This window comes from Filicampus tigris, chromosome 1 (assembly GCF_054856515.1).
Source record: "Filicampus tigris isolate MCC_2025a chromosome 1, RoL_Ftig_1.0, whole genome shotgun sequence".
In the NCBI taxonomy this organism is placed as follows: domain Eukaryota; kingdom Metazoa; phylum Chordata; class Actinopteri; order Syngnathiformes; family Syngnathidae; genus Filicampus; species Filicampus tigris.
Genome location: NC_141217.1, coordinates 7,946,202 through 7,958,675, shown reverse-complemented (window position 1 = coordinate 7,958,675; position 12,474 = coordinate 7,946,202). Strand labels below are relative to the sequence as shown.

Below are 12,474 nucleotides of genomic sequence, written 5' to 3'. Positions count from 1 at the left end.
CGTCTTTTCAGGCCAGTAGGAGGGATGGTACGAATGAGTGCATTTTGCATGATGAGATACTAAGAGTCTGGCTTGGTACCTGGAGTAGCCATGCAGGAGCTGGGTGAGGCGGCTGTAGGAGAGCCGGGACTCAGGTACACTAACCAGAAACGGCAGACCCACGTTTTCAGTGTTGGGTCGACACTGACCTTTGTGATTGGGCCAATGGGTCTTTTGACACAATCTGTCAGGGGAAAAAGAAAACAACAATGACATTTGCTTGCAACTGCAAGACGAGATGGATGCTAAATGCATGATGTGGCGCCATATCCAAACGCAGCTTACTGATTGCAGTAGCCGACACTGTAACAGCGAGTACAACGCTTGAGTTTGTCTTCCTCGGAGACTGGAGGCTTCAGGCAGGAGGCACACTTTGAGATGGGGATATTGGGAACCTGTAGTCTCTGTAGGGAAAAATAAGCAAAGCGTTTTATCATTTGACGCTGCAAAACACACAGTCTCAACTCAACTTCCAGAAATGCTCTCGGAAACCACATTTGTGTTACCTGCTGCACTCGAAGCAACACGACTCTCTCCTTGGCCAGATCCTTGGAAAGCACCTCAAAGCAGAACAGCATGTCCGATGAGGACACAATGTCCAGGGAATGAGAGGGCAAAAACATTCGCTGGAAGCAGTTCTTCCCCACCTGAGTCAAAGGAAACAACCTCAGTACCAGCTTACAAGAAACTTGTGACACACTTTGAAACTTGGACTACAGAAGGGATTTGACCTCTGCGAGTCTGAGGTTCTCCGGCTTGACCCTAACACTCCTGGAAATGGACTCAAGGACTTCGGCAGTGCTGGAGTTCTCCTTGCTCACACTCACCAAAAACTGGCACATGCATATGGAGAAATATTCAAAGTGAGACATATTTACCTTTTTGACGGGAAATGATTGTCTAACCTCACCTTAATGGGTTTTTTATGTGGTTCCTTGGCAAAGTAGAAAACTGAGAGCACCTTTTGTTTCTGCGGCAATGGGACGGGCAAGTATAGGAAGGGGTCAAATGTTATAGACACCTGAAGGATGAGAGGAGGAGACGACGACGATTATTTGGAGGAGTGCCCGCTACCTTAAATCCAGATGTGAAAAGTACCATACATTACCTTGGAGCATGTGGGACAGACAAGCTTGGATTTGAACTGGCCTTGGAAGAGGTCCACTATGAATGAGTCATTTCTCATCTTGTGCCTCTGCCATGCCTCCTCTGCCACCACCTGTGGCAAACGACAGAAATATTCAACCAAGATTCAACAACGTCGGCTATCAGTGTCACAGCAGTCGTTTCAATCCCGTCTTTGTAAATCAACATTTTCAGCAACGCAACATCATGAACGACAAGAGAGCACAGCACCTCTTGCGAAACACCAACCTCGTCCAAGCGTCCGTCAGAGTCCACTGTCTCCGTGTATGGCTTATTCTGAATGCGGTTCAAGTCCTCATGGAGGCCGTCAAGCAAAAAGGCCATGAATTCCTGGGCATCGTGCTGAGCATAGCCTGTAAACTGATTGGCTTTACTGGCCACAATGGCCTGCAAAGTTAAGTTCAATTCAAAGTCAATTAAAAGCATAATGACAGGAGGTGGAGCATATTAATTTGAAAAAGTTAAGCAGACCTCCAGTAAATGGAATGCGTTACCTTGAGCTTTGAGGGCTGGAAGGCATGGTGCGTTCCTTTCCAAAGGGCCCTGAGCAGCACTGCAAAGCCAATGGCGAGCCGGCCCCCCGTTCCCAGCGGATTGTTGCAGTTGATTTCGGACTCAAACGCTCGATCTAAAAGAGATCCAAAAAGTGGAGAACTGATTGGGATAGACAACGGCATTGTGGCTACATTTCTTGGGATGAATGTGTGCTTGGGAACGGACATTGCATTGATTGTCACAGGGGTTCCTTGATTTGCTTTCAATTGGCAAGAGTGTAAAACAGAAAGGGATTTGAGTGAAAAGAACTTGGCGTTCTGTATCCACCCACTGGTGCAGATCAAATCCTTTATTTACCATGAAAGTAATCCCTGAGTTCTCTGGTGTTGGACAGGGATTGAATGACACTGTTCATGAAGCAGGTGTTTCCGAGGTTGACCAAGCCTGTGAAACCGGGCAGGCACACCTTCTTCTCCTCCTCTTCCTCGTGGTGCTCATTGCTAACAGGGGGCGCATGCGTCATGGGCTGCACCATGCATGTCGGCTTAGGCTGGGATGAGAAACAAAACGCAATGACAAAAAATGGACCATTTCCATATGCTTGAAAAACAATTCATCATGTTGCCCACCCCCCCAAAAAAAGAGACATTTTCCAACTTACCGTCATAACGGTGGGCTCTGGCTTCGTGATGGCAACGTGGTCGGCGACTGTACGAGGAGCCACAGATTCCAGACCGCTATCCTCAACTCTGGATGGGGCTTTGGGGGCCTTCGGTTTCTCCTCACCGACCCTGGGGGGCTCCTCCTTGGTCGGCAGGCTGTGCTGACTGCTGCCTGGCTGGCTCTTTTCTGTACAGGTGGGGCTCGAGGGCACAGCCACCTTGGCGCCACCCACTGCACCTTAAACAGAGGAGAATGGACCTTGTGGTTAGAGGAGGAGGTGACGTGAATATAAGCAATCATGGAGCTGACTATTCTACTGCAAAATACTACTATTAAGTCATTTGAAAATGCGTTTAAGTCGAAAAATGCGGTGAAATCCATTTTCTACATCTGTTCGGTTGTAAACAGCTTTGTTTGAACTATTTTCAAAATATTCAGCGCAGCCAGCTAAAAACTAACCTGTTTTCTCAGGTTATCTGTCCAAAATTAAAGTTATTTACCCGTAAATAAACCCTCATTGCCCTTCACAAAGTTCAACCGTGTCTTGGGATAATGACATTTGAAATGAAGCTACCATAGCAAAATCTTACTCCTGTCTATCTTGCCCATGTCTGTCTGAGACAGTGGACAGTATTGAAGATGATCGTCATCATCACATCTTCACATTGACAAGTAGAAGCTTGGCATCAGACCTTGTGTGGCGGGGGCCTCTAGACCCTCCCAGCGTTGGCTGTGTCTCTTCTTCAGGGTAATGTCCACTCGGGATACAGTGAAGGAGTAGGAGCACTGCTCAGGCTGTATCAGGTTCCTGCAGTAGGCAGACAAGTACGCACAGGTCACATTGACAGACAGAAGGGTCCAACAGTTGTCATTAGCATGAGATCGTTTCGTCAAGGAGGAGTTGAGTTGCTGTCAAACTCCACGAATCGGCGCGTCAGTAAATTTTGACGCTCCGTCATTCGCCAGCGGCTGGGCCACCCGTCCGCCTTCACGCCATCAGTATTTCAAGCCGACCCAAAACATCGGTCCAGCACTGCGTCATGGTTATTTTAACCGCGCCTTTGCTAAATTACAGTTCGTCACCGTTATTTTAGGACCGTCAGTAAGAAACTGTTTACAAGGGTAAAAGCAGCTGTGGGCACGTCAGCAAATTTCCATCATCCATCTTCCGCAATACGGGACAATGTCGTTGTGGTCTGAGGGACGTATTTGCAAACTTGTTCAAAACACGGCTTCAGCTTTAGAAAACACTTGAGCCATGATTGGTCGTTACCTGAGCCATGAGCAACTGTGATGTTATTTTCAGTTGACAGCAAGTAGAAAAACAGCTGCCCTGAGATGGGTTACAGGTGGATTTTACAGTTTAATTCATATTCCACAAACACAATATTAATCAGAATGCTGTGTTTAGACTAGCGGGGCCGCATAGAACACATTGTAAAGAACATTTGGGGATTAACTTCCTCTTTAAACCAGGCCCATGTTAAAACATTATGGTCACTGGAAATCATGTTTTTAAGACAATATTACTCAAGCTTTACAAGCATTTGAATGTCACGCGCCTAAGCCTGTGTACCAACGTTGGTGATGATGATGGATGAGGAGAAATTATAATTCAGTTTTTTTCAGTTGATCCAAATTTTCTTACCGCAAACATAATGTAAGACAACGGAAGACTGAATGACCAAAATCGGATACATAACTTTTGTTATAATTTTATAGCATTCAATTATATTTTCTGCCCATGGAAGGAGAATTAATTCTAAATTAAAAAAAACAAAAAACATCCCCTCTTAAAACTAATACAGCACCCTTCGTGTTTATGTGAAGTCAGCAATTTGGGCTTTCTTTTTGCACCTATTTTAGTTGTAGTGTCTATATTGTGATCAATTTCTTGAATGCAGGGAATGCCTTCCAAAGTATTATTTCACCACAGCAAGCAATGCTAATGTTATTTTAAGACAGCAAAAAAAATAATAATGATGAAAGAAAAACCTCATTGCCATTTCAAGAGTGAAAAGGTTACCTGAGTTTTACTTGCCACTTGAACACTGTGTTCGGTCCACAGTCCGGGTGAAGCCGAAGAAAGTTAGCATCACTATCCAAAAGAAGATGGTGACACGGAAAGAGCATTGTCATGGTTTGGATTTTTTTATTTTTTTTTCTGTGGCAAAGTAGCCGGCAATACTACATTGGAAGGTTTTGTAGCCGGTACCTTGTCTGGAAGATGAGGGTGAAATCCTGTTCTCTGAAAATGACCCTAGATGTGTTCCTGCAAATGCTCTTCATGTAGACGTTCACTACCATCAAGTCGGTGCCTTTCTCATACGAGTCATTCTTCACAGATTGCAGGTTTACCATCGGCTCTGGCGCTGCGGTGAAGTAATATGTATCATTACAATGATTTTAGAAGACAAGTTCAAAAAATTAAAAAAAAGAAATAAAAATAGGGTTAGCTCCGGCGGGACTCTATATTGTCAAGACAAACCTTCCTGTTGCTTTATGAGAGGTGGCTCCTCTTTGGACTGGTCACGCTTCTCCTCTCCGTCACAGCGACCCTGAATTTGACTCAGACCTGTTGATGGCTCTTGTTGAGCAGAGACATCTCGAGAGGGCACCGAGGCGGCCCCTCTCGAAGCAAGCTGCTGGGAAGTTTGAGTATCCTGCACCAATTCCTGACGCTGAGCCATTTTCTCTGGCTCGGCGTCAGTTATGTTTGTGCTCCTTCCTGGAGAGGCTGAATCAAGATGGTTGTTGAAGCCCAACGTTTTCAGGGAGTCCCTTGTGCTTACAGGAACTGCTGGTTGCTTTTCACTATCCCCAGTTTCAGAGCCCCTGTCCTGTATGTCTGGGGAGTCATACGGTTTATCTGCTTCCTAAAAAGAAAATAGAACAAAAATCAGATACAGCTTGCATATATTCAACTCGACCGAAATGTACTTTTTAGCAGTTAAAAAAAAAAAAAAAAAAAACTACCTAAAGTGCTTTACATAAACACAGATTGAGCATAAAACAATTAAATAATAAATAATGTTAAAGCCAGTAAAAACAAAATACTAAAACTAATAAAAATGGGGTTTAAAAGTTTTGGTTTGTTTTGAAGCAAATTTGACACAGATTGAGCATAAAACAATTAAATAATAAATAATGTTAAAGCCAGTAAAAACAAAATACTAAAACTAATAAAAATGGGGTTTAAAAGTTTTGGTTTGTTTTGAAGCAAATTTGACAGAGTGAGAATGGCCTTGTTTGATGTGTACAGAGAGGCCATCCTAGTTTGGAACCAGCAACAGAAAAAGCTCCTCTACGCCTCTGCTGGTCAGATTGTCTGAAGCACCTGGCACGAGTGCAGCAATGGAACAACTCTGAGGTAAGACGGGGTGAGACCAATTAACCATTTAAGGTCTAAAGCACCTGGCTCAACAGCTCCCCAAAACCTAAGTACGACTTTGGAATTACCCTTGAAAACCTGAAGTTTTCCCAGAAATTCAGCACTTACAAAATAATTAATATCTCAGCCCCTGTAGCAGGCAGAAACATAATTCCAAAAGAATTAGAGAGCTTAGACATGTGGCTTTCACACAGGCAGAGTTTATTATTATTTACTAGCAAATAATGATGTATTATTATGTTTCAATCGAAGACGTAAACCTAATGTGTCAGTGCAAGGGAAGCACTATTTTAATTTTTTTTAAATCGAGTGGTAATTACCATTCTCTATTCTGTTAAAAAATACGTCAATATCGTCATTGTCTACAAACTATATCATATCACGTTCGACTGGTTCCACTGGTTCAAAGTCCACAAGCGCGTCGTCTACATATCACTGCCGTTATTTATTTCAGAGCTCCCGGTGATCGACGGCGTCCATCATTAGCCTATCTATGGCTCAAAAAAAATCTGCGACATCCTCCGCGGTCTCGCGACACTGTCACGTGTATATTCTGATGCATTAAATTGGCTAAGAGATGGAGAATTGGATTTAAAAAAAGACACAGACGTATCCTCTCTCCGGGCTTTAAACGTAAAAAGACGCAACAGCGTTCCCGGCTCTAGTGGTAGAAATGCGGTTTTGTGCTCCCGTCCTTAATGGGTTAAGAGCTTTTAAAACAAATAAAGTCATCTTTATTTAAAAGAACCCCCCAAAATTCTCGAAATGTAAAGTCAACCAGTGGAGGGAGGCCAGAATATAGTTGTGTTAATGAAAACGTCACACCTGTCATGCTTTTTGTTTGGCCAGGAGACACAAAAAAAAATGTAGTGAGCAACAACACATACCAAGCACAAAGTCATTTTATCGTGGTCCACTATTTATTTATACTGTTTTTGTGCAAGATCTCTTTCAAACATACTGTACCTTAGCTTTTAGGGGTGTAACGAACTCTAAATCACGTTTCGGTTCGGTATATTTTTGGTACAAAAAAACTCTTTTTTTTCTTTAAATATGTTTATTTTGAAAAGATGACAAGTAAACTGTAGTTTTTTTTCGAAAAAATAAATAAAAGCGAACCATTCGGCTGATATTCTAAGAATATACACCAGAATAAAAAATACACCAACAATAAAGATCTCTTGATTTTGTAAATTATTAAAACACTGAAATCTTTAAACACTCAGCAGCAACAGCCTATGACACACCTAAGTATTCAAGTTAAAGCTAAGTTGTCATTACAGTACATATATACACTTTTTGTGATTAAAGAAATACATACAATAACAGGTACAATTATTGCTAACTATATTAAAACTCTTTTTATAATGGAAAAAATACAGTAACTTTAAAAAGTCTATGAAATTGTATACACTTTTTAGGCATTACAATCTTTGAGTGTTCAACAGCATATTGTAACAAATTGGGTTATCTGTGTTGTGGTCGGATTTGCGTGTTGCTGAGTTGTGATGTTTCCCAGGTTCATGAATGCATCATACGGCAAGAGCAGCGGAGAAAGAAGTTGTACTTGGATTAATAAAAACGTGACTATTTAACTACGTCTGACGGCGTGTTCCTGGAAGACGCTACAAAATGATAAATCTCACTATTTAAGTTTGCCGTTTTCGTTCACTCGTCTAAGAAACATTCACAGTCGGATGATGCCGTGCATGTTAGACGGGCTACCTGCCGCCCATCTCATGTAGCAATGTCGGCACACAACTTTTGGACTTAACCACGTACCTTTCCCCATCGGCGATTTTAACAGGACAGCCAGAATGTTCCCAAACAGGAGACCTTGGAGCTGTGGCTCTTTTCTGGCTCTCACTATTGTGCCGCCACTCTCCTCTCCCGCATGCAACAGTCAATAGTTTCCGTGCGTAAGGTCGCGCTAATAAGCGGACCGAACCGAACATGCCATAACGAAAGTATTAAAACACCCACGTGTACCGGTGCACACCTATTAGCTTTCATACTGATGTAAAGACCCCATGCTCCTCAACTTGAGCAAAACAAAACACGTTTCAACGAGTGATGAATTCTCAACAAGTATTTGTACTAACCTGAACCTTGTTAGCAACAGTACTCCCATGTGCATGTTCGCTAACTAATCTTTCTATACTTCTGTCTCCGTCTCTGTGTGATGTTTGAGGGAGCTCTACAGCAGACAGGTGCGCATGGGACGTTCTAGTCGGGGTTGAGTCCATGTCTCTTTCAGGAGAAGACTTGTCCTCCTTGGTGTTCTTGGGAACATGCGCACTGGTGCGCCTCGCACTGGGCTCTTGGGGCTGCTGGTTGCCTTTCTTAACGGGGACCGTCTTCGGTGAAGCGCCTGCGCCATTCCCATCGCCAAGAGCCGCCGCCACAGAGTCCATGGAGGTTTTGTCAGACGGTTGTTTGTGTTTCAGATGGCGCTTGACAGCGCGCTCAGCTTTGCCGCCGCTGCATCTTGACGAATTGCGTGAGGGGGAGGAGGGAGCCTGAGATTGATGCTGTGCCAGCGGGGAGGACAACTTGAGATGCTCTGATGACTCTGAGGCTACAGACCTCGTTTCTGGCACCTTGGCATTTTTTGTCTCAATGGGTCCGACTTCTTTCTCCTTCTTGTTGGACTTAAACACAACAAATGGAACAGTGGCCATCATTAAACTAGACTGAAAATATGGGGTGGGAGCAAATGACAAAATTTAGCGTGATAATCAACTAAAAGTTCAAATTCATTGTCGACTCACTTTTAGTGAAGGCCAAATATGAATTGGGATTTTCTTGTGCAGGATGAGCAACAGAAATCCTCCCTTCTCTTTATATTGCACTCTACTACAAGAGGCCTCGATTTCCTCCTGCAATTGGCAGGTCCATTCACGACCATCTGAAAAGGGAAACCAATGTACAAAATGAAAACTGAATGGAAATGCTTTTGTTTGTTTATGAAGTAATACTTTATATGTCTAGAAATAGCAGATCAGGATATAGATTCCGACTGAACCATGATTATATTCACAATTACTAATTTAACTATAATTTAAGCTTTTTTTCTGTGTATAATCTCCTTGCTAGGTATAGTGAGTACTCCAGACTCACAAATCTGATGTATAAATTTACCTGCCGGCTAAATGATTCAAATAATGAGATTTTTGCTCACTTATCAAACAGTAGATTAAGCGCTACATGATACCAGTCTCACTTGTGGAAATATTGGTACTGTTGTCTTGTATAAGAGGCTTCTGAGTATTTTTTTTTACCTTGGTCTGTGTGTGTATATATTTGTTTTATATTGTGTGTTTGGTTTGTTTGGGTCTGGACTCTGAGTTTGTAATAGAGAAATTCATTCATTCATTCATTCTGTACATGGAAGCTTCTAGAAGTTAATCAAATATCCAAAACAACAGAGGCACCTCAGTTCAGTTTTGAGACATTAAAGTCACGTGTGCTGTTAATGTTAATGCTCCAAACAATTTGTATCGTTGATATTTAGTCACTGACAAGATAGTGGAAACTCTGAGGTTAAACATGATTTATTCAGCAATCCAGACTTGGAAATAATGTTTTGAGAAATATTTTAAAATTCTCAACAATCATATGAGAATAAAAACAAAACCACTGTTAAATAATTTAAGCATTAGACTAGAGCAAAGTGAATTGAACTGCAGATGTGCATAACTGCTGCAAAAATGTTCATGTTTCATTTTCTTTAACATTTCTTTGCAACTATTCATGGGGTAAACTGATGACATTACCTGAGAAGTGCACATGGCAGTGTGTATCAGTGAAGGTTGTGTTGACATCCTCAATCTTCTGCACACTTTCCCCACAACGCAACTTGATGATCACTTCATTGGCATTTTGTTTCCAATCCACAAAGACATCTGAAAGCACAAAAAAATTGCATTGTGAAATGTGGTCTAAATAATTGTTATTCATCTTTTGTTATTGAGTTTTTTTTCTATATAACATTTGTTTTTATTTTTATAAATAAACTGAGATGAGGAATTGCCATTTATTTAATGTAATTTTAAGGAAAATAAATATTGGGAAATTTATTGTTATACATTATGGACATAAAATTACCTTTATCAGGATTTTAAAGTTTGTCCATAATGCACAGCACTACTCATATGGGTACCTCACACACAGAAAATGCCATCTTAGAGGCCCAGTAATAAAGAGCTTCATTATTATAACGGTCTTCTTATTGGACTCCCTCTAAAAAGCATCAACCGGCTGCAGCTCATTCAGAACGCTGCAGCTCGGGTTCTGACCACAATAAAGAGATCAGAACATATTATTTCTCATTTGTTATTCATACAACGCAAGCGTAGCGACCTAATAGTCTCTCGGGGTGCATGGTTTTCAGTTGACCATCCGTCTTTGAACAACTTCATCTTTTTAGCAGGCTCATTATGTCTGAGGACAATTTTTTACTTGCCTGAGTGTGACACCGAGAGGCTCGGAGCTGATTGAAACTAGAGTCATTAACTGCTACACCACGTATCCATCCGAAGGTGTTTCATCGTGTTAGTATGCACCGTGCAATCTTACTCCAAGTGTCGCACTAAGGCAACTGTTCAAAATTTTAACAGGGTTAAAGGGGAAGTCAACCCAAACTTTTTTTTCAAGAATATGTTCGATGCAGGCCCACTAGGTGAAACGAGGCATTCTGAATAATATTGCGTTTGTTGACTATGAGTTAGAAAGCAAAATCCATCTGTTTTTAGCCATTACATGGGGCGGCCATTTTGCCACTTCTGTTGACTGAAAATGACATCATAGTCGCAACTAACTAATCACGGCTCAGCTTTGGAAAACGGGTGAGCTGTGACTGGTCATTTTCAGTCGACAGAAGTGACAAAATGGCCGCCCCCTGAAATGGCTAAAAAAAAAAAAAAAAAAAAAAAAGAGTGCATTAACTCATATTCCGCAAACGCAATACTAATCAGAATGCCTTTTTTCAACTACTGGGCCTGCATAGAACATATTGAAAAAACTATTTATGTGGTGACCTCACATTTAAGGTTAGGCACCTCTCACATTCAGCGTACATATGAAACACACTTCTTCAGTGGTTAGGCAGACAAGGTTCACGGAAATGGTTCTTGCGCACTGAAAACACGCTTGTGTGCTTAAAATTTCCTATTAGCTGCTTGTAATTGTGGCACAAATCTAACATCATAATAATGTACCATCATTTTTTTTTTTTTTTTTTTTTTTTTTTTTTTTTTTTTTTAAATCGGTATTATAACGATGGCAATTTCTACTGATATTGATCACGTATCTATCGTGACATATACTGAATTATCATCTAAAGCCAGTAGGGCTCTGGGATCTGCAGTCTTGGGTCAATTCGTGAAGCCCAGAGTGCAAAGTAAACATGGTGAAGCTGCATTTAGTAGTTATGTTGTACGCAAATTGAATAAGCTGAGAAGTGAAGTCAGCCCAGGATGTAAATGCTTTGAAATAACTTTTTCCCCATACCATTAATTGATTATCTTGTAATATTTCTTCATTGTTTTTTTCTTGTAGTAATTTTAGAATCTTTTTCCTCTTTACTTTTACAATATTTTAAATGTTTTCAAACTTTTATGTTAATGTGTTGAAATGTTGTCATTATATGTTCTTTCAGAAAAATGTGTTAAGCTACTTTAGTTTTCTCTGCTTTGCTTCGGTTCGGAATCTTAACTGTTTTGTTTGTAAATGCCTTTCGGCGTCTTTGCTTGTGTGAAGCACACTGAGTTTCCTTGTGTGTGAAATGTGCTATATAAATAAAGCTGCCTGCCCTTGCCTAATGACAAACAGTGTCGTTTCAGGGCCAACTGATAGAAAAAGACAATGTGGATGGACGTCTGTTGTCTGCTAATGTTGTCAAGATGACCATTAGCGAGCTACTCTCTCTCTCTATTTAGGCTGCAGACCAGTTGGGCATGAATATCTTGCACCCTCTGCTGGTTGCTTCCATGTGGAGAAATCCCTGATTATGCCTCAATGACATACATAGCGTAAACACAAAACTCCCTTGTTGATAGAAATGCTACAGTCTTGAAAAGGGAGCCTCCTTATGGTTGCCGCAATGTCAGCGGTTTAAGAAGAAACTGCATCAGCTTGTGTATAAGGAATACACTCAAAACTCTTTCCTGAGGTCTTTTTCAATCCATCGATCAAAACATGACACTAATTAATTCCTTTTTCTTGGAATGAAACAAACATTGCATTAAGCTCCGTGCATATAACTGGTAGGACTAGACCACCAGTCTCAGGCTGGATACAAATAAACTACCCTACAATCAGAGCCATCAGTGCACCTGCTCACACTCATTCAGGACCTGCCACTGCACTCGCACGCACAAGCTGTAGTCTCAGCACACTGACATGAACGCAGAAATGACAGAAAGAAACATCACGCTAGTTATGCCACACAATTTGATGCCAACTAAATAAACAAACCATGCATATATTTTTAAAAAAAAGACACATTAATATCCTAACTAACAGAAACTCCAGAATCAAGGAAAATACTGAGAAAGGTTTGATACCGTTTTCCATGTGCCAACGCTGTGAAAGTGATCCGAGCTGAATAGCATGTCCAAAGTCTCCGTTTTGAGTGTGCTCCTCTTCCTATTTAGTCTGCAACACAACTAAAGAGCCTAGACTTTCAGTCACCCCCCCCCCTCACTTTCTCCCTTTCTCTCTCCCTCTAAATGTCAGGA

General features: G+C 41.4%; 1 protein-coding gene across 5 annotated transcripts in view; it reads right to left on the bottom strand.

Moving 5' to 3' along the window:
• usp19 (ubiquitin specific peptidase 19) overlaps window positions 1-12,474 on the bottom strand; it is a 35,590-nt gene that overhangs the window by 11,996 nt on the left and 11,120 nt on the right. For 3 of the 5 annotated variants that reach the window (XM_086050078.1, XM_086050086.1, XM_086050104.1), the window contains exons 3-19: window positions 9,511-9,639; window positions 8,506-8,642; window positions 7,837-8,385; window positions 4,832-5,219; window positions 4,559-4,715; window positions 4,370-4,441; window positions 3,036-3,151; window positions 2,342-2,580; window positions 2,038-2,230; window positions 1,680-1,813; window positions 1,414-1,572; window positions 1,148-1,258; window positions 950-1,060; window positions 771-872; window positions 546-686; window positions 325-443; window positions 80-223 (exon numbers count right to left, since the gene is read on the bottom strand). In XM_086050078.1, coding sequence (XP_085906204.1) covers window positions 80-223; window positions 325-443; window positions 546-686; window positions 771-872; window positions 950-1,060; window positions 1,148-1,258; window positions 1,414-1,572; window positions 1,680-1,813; window positions 2,038-2,230; window positions 2,342-2,580; window positions 3,036-3,151; window positions 4,370-4,441; window positions 4,559-4,715; window positions 4,832-5,219; window positions 7,837-8,385; window positions 8,506-8,642; window positions 9,511-9,639 — 3,001 coding nt within the window. The remainder of the gene's footprint in view (window positions 1-79; window positions 224-324; window positions 444-545; window positions 687-770; window positions 873-949; window positions 1,061-1,147; window positions 1,259-1,413; window positions 1,573-1,679; window positions 1,814-2,037; window positions 2,231-2,341; window positions 2,581-3,035; window positions 3,152-4,369; window positions 4,442-4,558; window positions 4,716-4,831; window positions 5,220-7,836; window positions 8,386-8,505; window positions 8,643-9,510; window positions 9,640-12,474) is intronic. The other 2 variants (XM_086050095.1, XM_086050109.1) reach the window with 1 other exon arrangement.